Consider the following 18,609-nt stretch of genomic DNA (forward strand, 5'->3'; position numbering starts at 1 on the left):
CCATGGAATGCGCGCCAAGTCCTCACTTTTTCCAAATACTATATTAATATCAACAATAATTATATTAATATTATTAATAATTCATAATATATTTGAGTTTTGTTGTGGTATTAATTATTTGGACTCATGATTGGGGTTGATTACGATGGAACAGTAACATTAGCTTCGATGGCTTTGCTGGTTCGAGCATGGATCAGATTGACAAATCCCACCGTCCAAGGATGCTTCTACGTCCACGTGCCCCTGACACGTGTCTTTCACACCCTCTCCCGACCTCCCCTCTTCATCTCCTCTCACACCTACATTGACACAAACAGCTATACAAAGCTAGAGGGACGGTGAACGTACATATGAACACCTAATAATTTCATATTTTAATTATACAATTTTTTCAAATTTTCGTTGAAAATATATCTTGGTTCTTTTATACGCAGAAAATATCCATAACATTCTTGTACTATAATCTGCTAAGAGCCTAACTAATCAGAATCTATTAGTGACAAGGTCTTATTGCATTGAACCATCTTCAATGGATACCTATAGGTTATAGCCCTTCTTTAAAGTTTAATCTTAATTTTTTATTTAAAATATATATTTTGAAATTATAAAAAAGCTTTTAATTGTGAGTAGAAATTGAATTCTTCTATTAAATGTAAGATATTTTTAATTAAATTTCATCACAATAAATAATTAATTATCTTTAAATTAATACTATTTTTTATATTTACTTTTATTTAATAGGGTGTTTTACTTTAAAATAAATATAAATTTATTTATTTATTATAAACACTTCTAGTAGAACATATTAGCTTGAGACCTTAAAATATTAAAAATATTTAACATTTTTGAATTAAGGGGGTAATACTTGTATCGTTTCTATAAAAAACCATGGGGCCTTAATAAATTGCAATCTTTTTTAATTTCTGAAAAAATTCCATGCGTCTAACAACCTTTTAATAAAAAATAGAACATATATTATACATTTATTTTTACTATTTTTTGTTATTATTATTGTCAAAAGGACATTAACGTAATTTAAATTATTTCTTTATCATTTTTATTTTTTTAAAACAAAAGCGAAAAACAAAACAAAGCTAACCTAAAGCATGAGCAGAAATGAAATTTAAAATGATAATTTAGAAATCGTTATGCATTGTATTTATAATATTTAAAACAATAATAAAACAAGACATGCACAATTCACAAAAAAAACCTCGAGTTATATTTAAAATGAATTATTTTTTAATCTATTATCACATATAAAAAATGTATAATTTTTCATAAAATTTTAAAAAGCTACATACTTGTGTTTCCATTTATTTAAAATTTAAGAATTAACTTATCAAATTAAAATAATAATTAATAAAGGAAGGAAAAAAAAGTGGGTTGGGGTGGAGGACGTGGCAGTAGTTGAAAATCACGTGATGTTGACAAAGAGAGGAAGAGCTTTCCGTTGCTTGGCCGCAAAACGACGTAAGCGTGTGAGCTCCGAATAAAAGGGAAGGCCAGTGGGCGGTGGACGCGTGGAGGGAATGACGCGATGCACAGTTGAAAAGTGGGCCACAGAGACCAGGGACGAGTGGTAGGCGAGGGTGCCACGTAGATCTCATCATTTCGGAGGGACCCACATCTGTTCGTTCGTTATTTTTATTTATTTGTCATAGTTGTGCGTGTTGCCTGGAAAAATGAAAATGGAGAAGAGATGCAATGCACTGAGGATTGCGTTGGGTGATGATTAATGAGGCGAGAGGTCAGATTAGTTATTGGTCGCCACTACACTCCCTGTGATCTGACCAACTTGGGAATCTGATTTGAGGCTGAGATAGCAAACTTGGGTAATGCAGCAGTCATACATGAACCCATCCGGGCAGGAGCATGTGTTTGTTTGTCGTGATATGTATGCTCCCACGTCCTTGCAAGTCATTGCTCATATTCAAATCAGGGACAGAGCTAGAACCAACTTAATGGAGAGATCAAAATATAAATTACATTATAGTGGGGACCTAAAGTTAATTTTACCATTTTGGACAAACAAAAGCAAAGTAATTTTAACAATTTTTGGGGGAGCAAACCGGTCTCTTGATTCAAATTGAATTTTTTTTTGATAACTACTCTCCCCATGTTAAACTATAAAACATTTTTAAATAAAAATTATATACATTAATATAACTCCTTAAATAAAATTTACAATTTTGTTCTCGTTTGGTAGGTAGAAAAAAATAGATTGAAAAATAAAAGTAAAAATGAAATGATCAAAATGTAAAAAAAAGATGGGTGAATAATATTTGTAAAGAAAAAGGGTAATTTGATTCATGAGGTTAGGAATCATAATTTATAAGGTTTTTGGAGGGTATGACGATTCTTACAATTTTTTTTATCTATGATAATTCTTACATTTATGGTATGTAATATGGAGTTTTATCATGTTTACTATGAAAAAAGAAAGTAATTTAATTCATCTTTATTTTAAATTTTTCAATCCATTTTTCCATCCTTTCCATTAACCAAACGGAACTTTTATTTTTTAAAATATAAATATAAATTTTTAAAAATATCCTTCATTTAATACTCTATTTATAAAAAAATATTAAAGAGAAATAGAATATAATGAGAATGATAATATTAAAAAAGCATCATTAATGAACTCTCATTTTTTTCAAGGTATCTTATATTTTGAGATGCTAAATCTACCCTCAAAAATATATTATAATTTGAGATGGAAGGAGTACTTCTTAGATATTAGGTTGTAATATTAACTATGAGATTGGAGTCAAAATATAATCCGTCTTCTTTAAAAAAAAATCATTTCATTTCATATTATAAATTATTTAAAGGACATGTACTCCCTTTAATTGCATATACTCCCTTTGATATTATTTATAGGATAGAGAAAAGTTAATTTTTTTGTCTTATTTATAAATTTTATTATTAAATTTTTATCACAACTTTGTTATTTTGCTCTCCATTAAATTTTGAAAAGAGAAAGTATGTTATTAAAGCATGTATAAATTAATAGAGACAAGATTGAGAACTTATGAATTTGTAGATAAAGTTAATGAATTTTATGGTATGATTGGATAAAAAAGAATTTAGATCTGGATCTGGACCAAGACCCTCATTTAGATATGCAAAAATTTATGAATTTAAATTTAATTCAAATTCAAATTCATTTCAAATTAAACTTTCTTTGTAATTTTAAATTCTTTTTACACTATAGTCATTTGAAGTTTTAATAACTTAAAATATCTCATTATGACTGTTGTATCTGTTCTCATCTCTTGACAATTAACAAATAAAAACAAACTTGACATTTTCAATTTTTGTTTTGAATCTCAATTCATCTCTATTCTTCATTTGAATTTTTCTAAGCTACCCAAATAAAAAAAATTAAATATATGGAATTTGAAATGTAAGATTTTAAATCTAAAATCCATCAATCCAAATTTACCTTAAGGTTTTTCCTAATTATGATGAAATGTAACATCCAAAAATTAATTTAAGGACTTAAATTAATTAATCAATTAAATTAATTAATCAATTAATTTAATTAATTAATTAATTGAATTAATTATAAGTTAATTATTGAGTTAAGATTGTCATTTAGGCACATTAGACCGTTTAAAGGGTTGAAAATAGGGCTTAAATGGCTGTTGGGCCAAATTGGGCCCAGAAATTGAGTTGTTCGCCATAGCAAACAACGTAGTTCAATGCAACAAGTATGTCAAAATTTTAAAAATTGCATTAAATGATTAGTTTTCATTTTTAGAGGAATTTTGAGAGTGAGACCAAGGGAAAACACATGGGTTTTGCTAAGGTTATGTCTTGATGGATCCTAAAAGTGTTTTTGAAGCATACAATGCCTTAGGTAAGCTTCCTAATTCCACAATCTCTCTTCTTCTTGCTATTTCTACACATTTTGGGGGGTTGTGATGGTAATATCCTAACTTAGGTTTGAGTTACAACAATTTCTATGACTTTAATGAGGTCAATGGATGCTAATAAATGCTTCTAACATTAAGTTTGAGTAGTTGGCAGCATTTAATGTCATTAATGAAGGGTTTAGAGGTAATCCTAATGTTATATAATCAAGTTAAGGCTAATAGAAGTGATTATTAGGCTCAATGAGAATTAAATAAACTAATTGAAGTTAGTTTTAGGGCTAGATATACTCAATCATATTTAGTAAGAGATTAGGTCTTAATCACGATTACTAGATAATTAATAATGATTAGTCATTAATACTGTTTTATGGCTTTATGTGTAGAGCATAGTATTCCAAAACTTACATTAGTGGCAAGCTTTGTTCGAAATCCAAATTTATACTATTGTGGTGGTAAGCTCCAAAAGTTGAGGTAATTAAAAATATTATAATTGCATATAATTATGTCTGCAATTGCATTTAAATTATTATGTGAATTTATGCCATTAAATACGTGGTATGGATTGGCTATGATACTATGAATATATGATCAATTTGGTTAAAACACTTTGTAATGTGAAGCATGAACGGTGAGCTTGGAGTGGCTGTGAATTATTGTTGTGTTTTATATGATAAAATGCATAGTTAGTGTGACTATATGGATTGTGAGGAGAAATGCTCTAAACTAATTATGAATCATTGTTGTTGCTTACGTGCTAGAATCCGTGCTTGAGATTGGATATGCAAATGTATTATATTGAAATAGGGAATGAAATTTTATGATGCCCACATTACCGTGTTGTTATGGTGGTGTTTACCACAACAAAAAATACATTTGGCCAAGAGGAGTATGTGTGTTTGTGTTGGTTGTGGTAAGGAGGTCTTTGTGCCACGAGCTATGGCATGAGTGTCAGTAATCGTAGTGAAAGTGTCAAAGTAAGGTTGGTCCTAGGAAAGGGAATATATGCTATAGTAAGTGAGTTAATGCATAGTTGCCTATGCATAGTAGTTCTTAGCAATGGTAAGCAAGCACGATTTTTTAAAAATGACAATTTTGCTCTTTATCAATTTCTTTTTGTGATTTTCTTTTTTCCATTTTTCCATATAGTTAAAAATACTATGATTTCTAATAGAAAATAGGGAAAATTGGTAATAAAGACCTGGTTGAAAAACAAATTATTTCCAAGGACTAAGCCAAATTTAAGGACCAAGTTTAATATTTTATTCATAAAACAATATATTCAAATGACCAAAATGCCCTTGTGGTTTTAGCTTTCTTACTCCACTCTCTCTTTTCTCTCTCCCCCTTCTCTATTGACGATGTTTTCCGTCTTCAACCACCAACCCATCTTGTAATAACCATAAACCTTGTCGGAGAAGCCTGTCATCGTCAATGCCTCACAGGAGAAGTTCATCGCTGTTGACATCCTTGAAGGTCCAAATCTACCATTTACATAGTTAAGAATCACATTTTGAATGTTTAGATGCCCTTCTCTAGAATATGTGAACTGATTTCTTATTCTAGTTGTTTATTTCTTTTTTCTTGTATTCTGAAAAATTTGTGGTTGGTTGCTGTAGAAGGTATAAAGAGAAAGTTAACTATAAATTATAAAGAATGATAAGATATAAGATATCAATGTCTTTGCAAGTTAAATTTTATTCATCATAGGGCTTAATTGGATCTACTTACTTCTTGTTAGTAGGAGAGATTTTAGGATTTCTCTTGTTTACTACTCCATGTTTCCTCATTGATAATCATTTCCTAAGGAGCCTTACAATATTGAAATATCCCCCTCTTCCCCAAGCTTGTGTCTTTGTGATTTTATGTTCTTCCTTTATTAAATTTTTGAAATTGCTCTACATGAAGTCTAATAATCATATCATTATAGTTTTGCTTAACATTTTTCCTTTTCTTTATGCCAGGAACACAAAATGATAGCATCCTTTTCTTACTAGGGTGCTTGTGTATGTTTTATACTATCCTAGCCTATCATCTTTCAGGATGTTGAAAATTATTTCATTTTTGGACTTGTTGCTTGGTTCGACCACATTTAGATATCATTAATGGATGTTATGTTCATGTGTTTGAAAATAAGGGAGCTCTTGTTTAATGAAGTGTGATTCTATTGACTCTTTGTTTGTCCTCCAACATCCATCTAGCTTTAGAAATTCTCACAATACTATCTCTAACTTGTAAAATGGCTTCTTCTGAAGTTTGAGACTTTAAAAAATAGAAGCAATAGTTACAACACAAAGTATATAAGCATCAATAGAAAGTGATTTTAGGATGGTATGATTGTGTTGTGATGTAATTTTTGGTTGCAACCTTTATTGCTAAATATGACCTACATCACTCACACTAAATCTAAAAAGTACATGACATTAGTTCCTTACTCTCTTACTTTTAATGTATTTCTCTCATTTGTGAAGCTTGTGGTTCTTCTTCTTTTTTTTTTCAATATCTTGCAGAGTTAAATGATTAGTGTGTAAGAGATTGAGATATATTGCTTCTTCCACATGGGTGAGAAGATTGTGACAGCTTCATAAAGATTTTTATATGATGGTGGGATAGCATGTGGATGAATGGTAAGAGAAGGAACTATAATTTTTGAGTTAAAGGGTATCATATCTTTATGCCTAGGTATTGAACTGGAATGATTTATTATTAAGTTTATACTTACAGACTTGGACAAACTGACTCTAGTAGATGTAAAAGGTGATGAAATTGTAAGAAAATTATAATAAAAATGTGCATACATGTACATACTACAAGAAGCATGTGACTTTAGACATGGAGGATAACCAAAAAGACATCACTTTATTATTAGGTGTTTGTTTAAAGTCTGTGTAAAATCTGAGGCATTTGCTACCTTATGTTATTTTTATTGTATTTTTGTAGATTTATGCAGTGTACATATTAATATTGAACCTAAATTACATGTTATTCGTTTGGTTGTATATGATCTATTCTGGCTCATAATTAGGTTGCAACTTACTCTATTTATGAATGATAGAAATGGTTTGGACATATTGCTGATATTTATGAATGATTTTGGAAAAAAATTACTCTGTCTCTACTTCATTTTTTTTTAATAAACTAAGTTAGTTTGATGTTGTTTTCAATTTACATGAAATCTGTTTGTATTTACTTGAAATTTCACTTTGGCATGTTTGATTTACATGGAATTCTTGGATCTTATATGTAATTGTGGCTTGGTCATGTTTGCTAATGTAGCTTATCTATTAATTTACATGTAATCAGGGGTCGTTTCCATAGAAATCATTAACCTTGATAGTAGTATGTTCTTTGTCAATTAAGTTCACATGAAATCTACTTGTATTTACATGTAATTTCACTCAAGCGTGTTTGATTTACATGAAATTCCTGAATCTTACATGTAATTGTGGATCTTATGTTTAAATGAAGCAAGCCGAGTAAAAGGGTTAAATCTTGGGTGTATAGGTGCAGGAAATATGGCTTGGGTGCAAGAGTTCTGGCTTGGGTTGCAAAAGTTCTGGCTTGGGTGTAAGGCTTCTGGTTTAGGGTGTAATGGTTTTGGCTTGAGATGCAAGGTTCTGGTTTAGGTGTAAGGCTTCTGGCTTAGGTGGAAGGGTTATGTATTGTGTTATGACAACATTAATTTACATGTAAATCTTAGACGTTTTAATGTAAATCTGGCCTTGGGTGCAATGCTTCTAATTTAGGGTGCAAGGGTTATATGTTATGTTATAAAAACATTGATTTACATATAAATTTTGAACATTTTCATGTAAATTTAGCCTTGGATGCAAGGGTCTGGCTTGGGTGCAAGGGTTATATATTGTGTTATGACAATATTGATTTACGTGTAAATCTTGGACATTTTTATGTAAATTTAGCCTTGGGTGCAAGGCTTTTGGCAGAGGGTGCAAGGCTTCTGGCTAGGATGAGAGGCTTTTAACTTAGAGTGTAAGGTTTTTGATTTGGGTGCAAAATTTTTGGCTTGCATGTAAGGGTTATGGCTTGGGTGTAAGGGTTCTAACTTTGGGTGCAAGAGTTCTGGCAAGGTTGCAAGGGTTCTGACTTTGAATGCAAGGCTTCTGGCTTATGGTGTAAGGGAACTGGCTTGGGTGTAAAGGATATGGCTTTATTAATTTACATGTAATCACATATAGTTTTCATGTAATTCTTGGGCACTCATAGGGATGTCCTCTTTATATGATTTGATTTACATGTAATCTGCCAAGGATTACATGTAAAATTGGCTATTAGTCATGCTCGCGACTTTCTTTACCTATTGATTCACATGTAAATCGTATCTGTTTTCATGTAATTATGGGCCACTCATAAGGGTGTGTTCTCTAAGTATTTAATTTACATGTAATCTACTAAGGATTACATGTAAAATTGACAATCAATTACGCTCAAAACTTTTTCCACCTATTAATTTACATGTAAATCGTATATGTTTTCATGTAATCCTAGACCACTCACAGGGGTTTGCTTTCTGTGTCTTTAATTTACATGTAATCTCCTAGAGATTACATGTAAATTATTTTTTAGGTATACTTGTGAATATTTTCCCATATCGATTATATGTAATAAGTAATTGTTTAGATTACATGTAAATTATTTTTTAGGCATGCTTGTAAATATTTTCCCATATCGATTACATGTAATGAGTAATTGTTTGCATATAATCTATTAGGGATTACATGTGCATTATTTCTCATGTATGCTTGCGAGTCTTTCCCCATATTGCTTTAAATGTAATACATGGTATTTTACATGAAAATTAATGGCATTGACAATAGAATTTACATATAATTATTCACTGTTATCATGGAATTTTTGAAGAGTCACATAGAAGGCAAATTGTATCCATACTTGGTATCATAAATATTAGAGTGTTAATGTAAAAGATGCAGATCCAATAATGTAACATGGTGACAACTAAATTCCATTAGGTTTGATTTATCTTTTTGTCAAGGATAATTAAAATGATAAACAAAGACCATAGGGCACCCTATATCAAAAGATATACCGTAGGGGTAAGAATAATATTATGTTCATGTTAAACTGCATCCTACCTTATAAAAAAAAAGGGGAATGGTCATAAATACACTTCAAAATACAATTACATTTTTATTCAATATTTTAAGAGAATCCCTTTATCAGCACTTCCTTGTAGCTCACTTTAGCTGTAGGATGCATGCAGAAACTTCTTGACTTGAACTATGTTTTCCCTCTTCAGACAAAACCTTATACTTTAGTGCATCTAAAACATTATGCGTGAAATAAAAATTAGTAGTCATCACAAGTGAGTCATTCAAGCATAATACACAACATTTCCAAAATTATAACTAGCTTCTTAGGCAATACAAGTTCAACACAAACTTTTTTTTAATGATCCTTTAAAAAGAGTTAGTAAAAGTTAATTTCTCAATAAAAGAATGGATGTCATACAAGAATTTTTTGGCTCATATTAACATAGATTTATAATAGAGCAAATTATGAACTTTAACCATATTAGAGAATCAACCATGAATTTGCAACATAATATAGGCTAAGACTATAACTTTTAATGGTAGAAGACTCAAAAGAATGGTCTAATAAAAAGGCAAGTGAAACACATGGTTAACAATCACTCTTGCAGCTACTTTGTGCCTTTATGGTTTACTACTCTATCTCAAACTTCAAAACACATGTTTGAGAGCTAGCATATGAAAACAATCAATCTTAAATGTTTGATTGCCTATTATTATTACTAGAAATTTCTGTCTACTATTCCCAATGATATCAAAAATTAAGTGTTAGAATTTTATACCTTTATCGGTTTTCCTACTAAACCCTCACAAAACATGAACGAAGAGACATTGCATGTAGTACTTAGATAATAGTCTAGTTTATGTGAACTATAAGTCTACAACATGTGCTTCATCCAAATCATGAAGAACTTCCTTCACCCTACAATTCTTTTCTCAACATGTGCAGAAAGTGATGCAAGGGACTGCACCATATGGTTTATAACTAAAATGTATAATAATCTTCACAACTTTAGGCTTATCAACCATTCAGCTTTAAAATATTTTAATAGCATAATATGAAATAAAACAGACTTAAAGTAGCTTTGCAAAGTTGTACTGCTTCTATGGCATCGAAGTAAATTAGTAAAATTAATATTTGAAGTTTCAAATTCTGAAAACAACTTAGGAAATGGAGACTTAAAGAGAAATGATCTCAAGCAATAATGATATCAAATGAACAAAAATATGATCTTCTACTTATCTACACAAGATTAAAAATTCAACAAAAGAACACATGAATGTCGGGAAACCATGGATACAGATTCCTTAAAGATCAAGACTTGCATGTTTGAACTATTCATTCTTTAGCCTTAGAAAGATCTCTATATCACAAGCAACAATCTGTGTATCACAAAATTAGTGTTCATCCCTTCTTTTTCTTTTTTCTCTTTTTACAATATTTACACTAATAGAGGATACAAATAACAAATCTATATCATACCAATATTAGTACTAAAAATGAAGTTGTTCAATTTTTGACTTATTCTTTTCAACAATTTTGTAGCATTCATAGGCTGGATGAGTATAGTGAAAAATCATCCTAACAAAACAGAAAAATATATTAATTATTGAATATTACAAATTGAACCTCTAGCATTATGAAAGATGATAGGCTAGGATAGTATAAAATATACATAAGCACTCTAGTAAAAAAAAGATCTTATCATTCTGTGTTCTTGGCATAAAGAAAATGAAAAATGTTAAGCAAAACTATAATGATATGATTATTAGACTTCATGTAGAGCAATTTCAAAAATTTAATAAAGGAAAGGAAGAACATAAAATCACAAAGACACAAGCTCAGGGAATAGGGGGATATTTCAGTATTGTAAGGCTCCTTAAGAAATGATTATCAATGAGGAAACATGGAATAGTAAATAAGAGAAATCCTAAAATCTCTCCTACTAATAGGAAGTAAGTAAATCCAATTGAGCCCTATGATGAATAAAATTTAACTTGCAAAGATATTGATATCTTATATCCGATCATTCTTTATAATTTATAGTTGATTTTCTCTTTATACCTTCTATAACAACCAACCACAGATTTTTCAGAACATAGGAAAAAAGAAATGAACAAATGGAACAAGAAATTAGTTCACATATTCTGGAGAAGGGCAACTGAACATTTAAAATGTAATTTTTATCGATGTAAATGGCAGATATGGACCTTCAAGGGTGTTAATAGCGATGAACTTCTACTGCAAGGTGTCGATGGCGATAGGCTTCTCCAACAAGGTCTATAGCTACTATGATGATGGGTTGGTGGTTGAAGATAGAGGACATCGTCAATGGAGAAGGGGGAGAGAGAAAAGAGAGAGTGGAGTGAGAAAGCTGAAACCACAAAGGTATTTTGGTTATTTGAATAGATTGTGTTATAAATAAAATATTAAATTTGGTCCTTAAATTTAGCTTGATTCTTAAGATCAATTTGTGTTTCAACCAGGTCTTTGTTACCAATTTTTTTTTAAAAAAATACTTCTTTATCTTTTCAAATATGTTGGGATCCTAGTTTCAAGGCTATGCTATTCTATTTTATTTTTGAACTTTAAGCCATAATTGATCCTTAAGGTTAATGATTAGTAGTGGGTTGAATTAAATGGGATTAATGACAAAGGTCATTGCATGAAACATGTTGGGAATACTTTATAAATAAAATCATAAAAATATTTTTTATTCTAATTATAGGGGAAAATTATAAGAATATTTCAAACTTCACATGACACATGGAACTACCAATTAATGTGAATTTAAATTAGTCTTAAATGCCAATTGGTCCCAAAAGAAAAGTTCCATTTCGGTGAAAAGCTCCCATAGGATTTTGTATTTTTTTAAAAAGCGGAAAAATATTGAACTTTCAGTTGGAAACTATTATTTAAAGGGTGTATTTGTTAATCTAATTATCATTGGTCATGCATAGTCATTTTTTAAATAGACCAAAAATATTTATATGCTAAAAGAGATTGTAAGCCTAATGACATCATGTATGACCTAGCAATGTCCTCTTGAAACCAAACCATGCCAATTGGCAACTGGGGTGTAGTGGGCTTGCTTCTGAAGATTTAGATTTGGTTTTAATTGCTGACAAAATAAAGACTGATTTTAATATGTCTCCTTTCACATGTAAAAAAGACATTTTTGAAAAAAAAAATTATGATTGTCAGAAGTTTGCATTCCATGCTATAAATCATATCTAATTTACAAAATGGTGGGTCCGGCAAGATGAAAGTATCCTCTATCAATATCATAGACTAATTTTTTTTGAGCACACCAAGAACAATACTAGATTTGTCCAAATTTTTAAACATAAATACTAAAATTTGAACCATTTAATAATTTGTTTAAAAGATGAGAGCCTATATTGCTCATGCAAAGCCAAGGATGCTATTGATTACTAGACTCTATCATCGTTGAAGATGTTAGATGCGTCATTCTATTGTTTCATCAAGACAACATGATAATTGTATTATTTTTTCACAATTCCATTCCGATTTTCATAATCTATTTATTTTTGGCCACACCCATTCTCATAAATTTCATTGCTCCCATTTTCCTTGAATTAAATTGAAATAATTTAAATAGGAGATAATATAATTCAAATAATTTAAATTGAATTTAAACCATCAAAAAGAAATAAACATCATAAAATCTACAGTCCAATACAAATCCAAGTAATTTGATCAGGAAAGACTTGGGCTTTCTTTTTAAAGATAAATATCAATTTTCACCGATAATGGGTCAGACTCAGGCCCATATTCGAGGAGCTCAATAAATCCTCAGTGTCTGGCCAATCCAATTTGGATTTTAACAAGGGGCCTAAATGAATCATCTCCCTCAAAAACAGTGCTTTGCCTGCAACGGTCAAATGCCCCGGAAGTTAAACGACGGCGTTTTTGTCTCCCACCACCAGCCTAAATGGTTTCGGAAAAATATAAATGATTTGATTATTTTCCCTCCCTCTCGTCTTCTTCATCAACTCCAAAACCTAGCGAGCCAGGCTTCTTGTCCAGTACTGCAAGTGCAAATTCAGGTAATGATTCTCCTTTTCCTCTTAGCGGAGAGTCATAGAAATGCAGACTTTTCGTGGACGATTGGAAATTTTCGCAATGCATAATGATTTTCTTCAATTTTTTCACGTCCTCCAGTTTTTCCTACACTGTGTTGCCGTTGGAGAATGGATCAGAAAACACTGGAAGAAGGTGGACAAAACGCTTTGAATTTTAAGTGTGTGAAGATCCTTCATGGAGCTGATAAATCTATTGCTTGTCAGACTCCAAAGAAGACTGGTGAGCCCTTACCTACCAAATCCAAGGAGGGATCCACCAAGCTTCCAGAAACGTGAGTGCCTAATTGGGGGTGAATTGGGTCCCTTGAAAAATTTTGCTTATAGGAAGTAGCTATTTGTTTTCTCTTTTCTTCCTCATCTGTGATTGAAGTGTATTTTTTGAGATTCTTTTTTCATTTTTGATTTTCTTTGAGATTTCAGACACAAGGCTCTAGCAGAGTTATTTGACCATATGAGTTGTTCATTGAGGTTGCTTCGACTGTGTAAAAAATCTGCTACCTTCCAAAATATTTGTTCCCAAGTTGAAGTTCTTGCTGCAAGGTAATTGAAACTTTTGCTGCTATTTCAGTTATATTTATCTTCTGCTTTTTCTGGTAAAAAAAAAAAAAATTCTTCTGCTTTGTTTTATTTTTCAATGTCCCTGATATAACTAATGGATCCATTGAAATGTTTTTGTATAGAATTGTGTGCTACTGCCATTTTCCCTTTGCAGAAAAGTCTCGTACACGGATCTTGCGCAGATAAAGTATATACTTCCTGAAGCCATACACATAGAGAAGGTGTTAGTACACGACAACAGAAGCTCGTGTATGAAGCCTGATTTGAAGATTACCTTGGTTTATGAGGCTGTGCTTGGACACTCGAGTGAAAATACTTACATGGCTCTCCGGCAACTTTTTAGTGCAAAGCTACTTGAGTTCTTCAATACTCATCCAGAGGTATCACTCCAATATTGTGTTATATTTTATTGTATCTGTTGTTTCTCAAGCTGTCACGACAACATTAGCAATAGTTTGTGAAAGGAAAAGGGAATTCTTTCCTATATTTTAACCAAATGGGGCGTAAGTTTTAAATATGACACTAGAGAGTTCTGTTCCTTTTGTTTTACCAAAGCTGTTCTTTTGGCACGTATATTATCTTTCTCTATATTGTTTTGGTGTGTTTTCCATCTGGTATATTTGTGATCCAAAATAAGTGAAGCAATAATCTTTTTTGATATTTTTCTTTGCTTCTTTTGTGGGCAAGAATACTGATATTCCCGAGGCTAAACTACCAGAACCTTTCCAACAAAGAACTCATAGCTTGATTTGTGAGGATTTTCCTGTAGATCCTTCAACAGTACTCTCATCACCAACTTCTGATCAAAATCAACAGCTACAAGAATGTCAGCCATATCCTTTTAAAAGGCATTTCTCAAAGAATAATGTTGTGGCAGAGACAGAAAATAATGTAGCAAGTCAAATTTCTCAGTTACATCATTTATCTGATTGCGTGGATAATGAAGGAGGTGAAGGGGACCGTAAAGGGCAGAACAAGTGTACTACTTCATGTTTGAAATCTGAGAGCACTAATAATCAGGATATGGAAAAAGGACAGCAGAATGAATCATGTTCTATGGGATTCCTATGTAGTGTTTTTAATACACCAGCACGTCTGATTTGCTCTCCACAGTCTATTACCCATGGTAGTTCCGAAAGCTCTTATCTCAAGATTGCCTCATCCACAGATATCGTAGTCACAGAGACGCCTGCTCAGTCAACACCTAGAAGATTGGTGCCCAATTCTGATGTTAAACTCAAGATTATGATCACCCAGAATTCAATTTCATGCACTAAGCAAGTAAAAAGAGTTCTCTTTTCTCAAGAAGGTGACTATGATGCTGACAAATTAGAATCAAGTAGAGATGCTTTCGACAACATTCCTGAAGTTAGTCAAGGATGCACCGAGGATTTTAATATTTCATGCACCAAGCAAGTAAAAAGAGTTCTTTTTTTGCAAGAAGGTGATTATGTTGCTGACAAATTAGAATCAAGCAGAGATGCTTTCGACAACATTCCTGAAGCTAGTCAAGGATGCACCGAGGATTTTAATATTTCTAATTCTGTTGTTCTATCCCAGAAGGTATGCCTTGTTGGCCATGCTTCTATTTTTTAATTCTTCAAGGCATGGTGTGCTTCTGAAAATTATTAGTAATTCCATGTCAATGCTTGCAATTTTATATACAACAGAAAACTTGTAAATAGAACTTTTTTTTATTTTTTATTTTTTGAAGACTTTACTCTTTAGGTGTTATTGAACAAGCATGTACTCGCTCCGGTCCTTTATATAAGTCACATTCTAGAATGTTGTTTTGGTCCTTTATATAAGTCACTTTCTCTTGGTTTTTGTAACTTTTGATGTACAATTCCAAAAATACCTTCCAGTAGATTCTGAAAAGAAGTGCAATATTTCATTTTCCAATAAAACTCTTTCCACATATTAAATCATTCTATTTTAAATGTAGGAATAAAATTGGAAAATGATTTGTTTTTAAGATAGTTTTATTATTCTAATTTTATTATTCTAATTAACTTACCTTGGTTTTGGTGAGTTAGAAGTGACTTATTCTTTTTTTGTGGTGTTTCTTGATGCTAGTATTTTGGATCTCGATCTTGGTTCATGTTAAACCCATTCTACCTTGGTCATTGCATATAAAGAATAAAATATAGTTGAGTATAGTTTGATTCGAACATCTTTGTATTATAACAAGAGAGAGGCACACACTAAACTTGCTAGCATAAAAAACAGATTTTTTTTGGGTTCTACAAATATATAGAAAATGGAGCAGTTGTATAATATAGTTTTTCAAAATAATTTGACATTTTCTTTTATAAAAATAGAATTATTTTTTTATATTATTCTATAAATTAGATACACTTTCCCATGCATTGTATGAAATTTGAAGAATGAGGTGCATTGTTTATGACTCATGAATAGCGTGGTTTCATAAAATTTTATTTTATATATTGATTGATAGGTGCCTTTTCTGGGGGATTTCTCAGTATCAAAAGGGCTCATGGAAAAGGAAAACAGCTCTTCATAGTAGAGAATAGAGATGATGCTATATGTTGTGATTGTTGGCTCCTTTTTATTGTAAATTGACATCAAGGGTTCTATTAACTGCCCTTTGTTTTAGTTCTTGCTCTTTCTTTATTTAACTTTTTGTTCTCATTTTTTGGCGCTGTATATGGTAGATTTTACCATGTATTAAACAGCAAAAAGTATTCTGTGCGCCTGTGGTAACACATATAACTGAACTCATCTTATAAGATTGCTGGGTATTGCACGTCCAAACTCATCAGCCTTTTTGGGGGAGGAATCCAGCCCCCATCCTCCCCCGGCAACCTTTTAAACTAATTACTAAAAGATACATGCATCTCCATTATATTCATCTTTAGTATGGATACATTTTGAAATTCGACTAATGTAGTGACTGGTGAGAGTTTGGAATTAACTTTGATGTATTGGCAATGAGGAAGCACGATACCAATCTGCTGAAAATTCTTGATGTACTAGTTGGCCAAGATTTGATCAAGTTTAGTGCTCTTGCCCCAATTTTTTTTTTCCTTTTGGTTTTCTGGTTAATTTTACATCTCTTTAATGAGTTATCTGTGGTATCATGTGCTATGCTTTTCGTATGCTTGTCATCTGGATTCAGGAACTTGGTTATATCGGATCTGGATTCTCATTACAGGTGGCACCTCGCCTTGATATTTCCCATGAAAATACGAATCAGACTCAAGGTGGTTCAACAACGTGGCAGCAGATTCCTTCACCGTTGCTTGGCCTTTTTGATGTGATATATTCTATATTTTGTGCTGTCAAATTCTCTCCAATCACGAAAGAGGAGCTCCTGCACAAGATAATAATGAATAGTTTAGATTTTGTTGAGATGAGTATGTATTGAATGTGACAATAAAACAAGTAGCTTCTAATTGCGTTTCAGTGTCTTAGCTATGAGTGATTAACTCGGTCGTCTCTACAGGAGAAGCTGAAGAACAGATTAATTTTCTTGAAAAGGTAGTGCCAGATTGGATCTATAGGAAGTTGGGCCCTAGTGGAGGTATTATGTACTGGTGAGTCTAATTTGCATGTACCAAACATGGAAGCGGAGTGGACTAAATCATTATCAGATGCCGAATTATGTTCCTTAACTTTGTGAATTTTCTTATCTTTGAAATTCGGTTTTGATTACATAAAACGATATATCTGTGTGTCGTTTTTGTTTAATCACATGCATACAAATTATTTTTCAATAGTAGTGACAGGACATGGGGCTGGGGGATATCGTTAGATTTGCATGTCTTGCATGAACGATAGGTGCTGGTGTCTTTTTTAGGTAACATCCTGAATCAGAGTTCTTCTGTTCCAAGTTTAAGTTGCGATAAACTGAAGATGACGGCGTTCATAAAAAAAATAAAAGGGAAAATGAGAACCTTTTCAAATTTTTTAGATGATTCAAACTACTATGCCATGCCATGCCCCCCAATTAGTCTACTTGTCCTGTCCACATGGCTCGTAGAGGAGGTGATTTTTAGGATCCATCCATAGCCTTAGCTTTAGCAGCACATTATGTTGCTATCAATTTTTTTTATTTTTGAAAAATTACACTACATTAAAATTGGTTTTCATTTTTAACTTAATTATTAATTTTTCTTTTGAACGTTTTATACTATTATATCTGGACAGTGGCCTGACTATGTGGACTTTGCAGTATTAAGGAGGTATCAGATTTGGAGTCTGTTCGTTCAAGGCTATCTAGCAATAGTATCAAGGCCTAGCGACTAGCGTGTGAAGGCTTCTGTTGGCTTATGGTCTCGAGTGCAAAATTGTCGCGTTCCTGGACTTCTGCAAAGAGTTACAACAGATTAAGAATTATTGCTCTTATTTAGGTAAAAAGAGGTTGTGAAAGAATTTGAATGGGAGAATGAAATTTCAGAAGCCATTCAAGGCATTTGCCCGTAAAACAATTTCAGTTTTTGGAATAGAATTATACAAGATCATGTGTGGCATTGCTTTCGTCATTTTTTTCCTTTGATAATAAGACAAAATATTAAGAGTAAAACGATTACATTGTAAACCCAACATTCATCCAAGTAAACCAGACGAGATTGGATAATATTCATTGTTAGGGCAGACACGCTGGTAAAAATTGGTGAAAAAATAAGACGATTATTAATTGGATTTTTTTAACTGACAATGAGATGGATCATTAATTTACTCTTTTGAGTTCAATGTATGATTATGACTGAATATTAACACTTAATTTAGATTTAGATTATGAAATATGAAATTTGTTACTGATATATTTTTTAATTTTTATGAAGTTTTTTAATATATAAAATTAATATATTGCTTTCGTTCCTATCCGCTTGACCTCGGTTTTTTTTGCCCTTGGTTGGACCGTAAGGTATAAATTACAATCTTAATTAGTTGAATTACTATCCATTTTGTGCTTACGGGCTTGGGTAAGGAATCAGGACCCAGCCCAGCCCCGCTTGATACATGACTGCTTTAAT

The 18,609-nt window shown here is 31.8% G+C and overlaps 1 protein-coding gene across 1 annotated transcript; it reads left to right on the forward strand.

Moving 5' to 3' along the window:
- Positions 1–12,939: 12,939 nt before the first annotated feature.
- Positions 12,940–18,093, forward strand: LOC129309751 (CDT1-like protein a, chloroplastic). Its single transcript, XM_054951455.1, has 8 exons — positions 12,940–13,015; positions 13,131–13,323; positions 13,472–13,591; positions 13,764–13,989; positions 14,297–15,172; positions 16,785–16,986; positions 17,076–17,166; positions 17,805–18,093. Exons 2-8 carry the CDS (start codon positions 13,160–13,162, stop codon positions 17,869–17,871), a joined length of 1,746 nt encoding a protein of 581 aa, XP_054807430.1. The 5' UTR covers positions 12,940–13,015; positions 13,131–13,159; the 3' UTR covers positions 17,872–18,093.
- The last annotated feature ends 516 nt before the right edge of the window (positions 18,094–18,609 follow it).

This window comes from Prosopis cineraria, unplaced genomic scaffold (assembly GCF_029017545.1).
Source record: "Prosopis cineraria cultivar Desert tree isolate PC_DT_omini unplaced genomic scaffold, ASM2901754v1 PC1, whole genome shotgun sequence".
Classification (NCBI taxonomy): domain Eukaryota; kingdom Viridiplantae; phylum Streptophyta; class Magnoliopsida; order Fabales; family Fabaceae; genus Prosopis; species Prosopis cineraria.

Excerpts from the sequence above, each read along its gene's own strand:
- LOC129309751 (XM_054951455.1), top strand. The coding sequence starts at position 13,160 with ATGGATCAGAAAACACTGGAAGAAGGTGGACAAAACGCTTTGAATTTT. Across the intron at positions 13,990-14,296 it reads TCTTCAATACTCATCCAGAG|AATACTGATATTCCCGAGGC; the intron begins GTATCACTCCAA and ends TTTGTGGGCAAG. Across the intron at positions 17,167-17,804 it reads AGTGGAGGTATTATGTACTG|TATTAAGGAGGTATCAGATT; the intron begins GTGAGTCTAATT and ends TGGACTTTGCAG.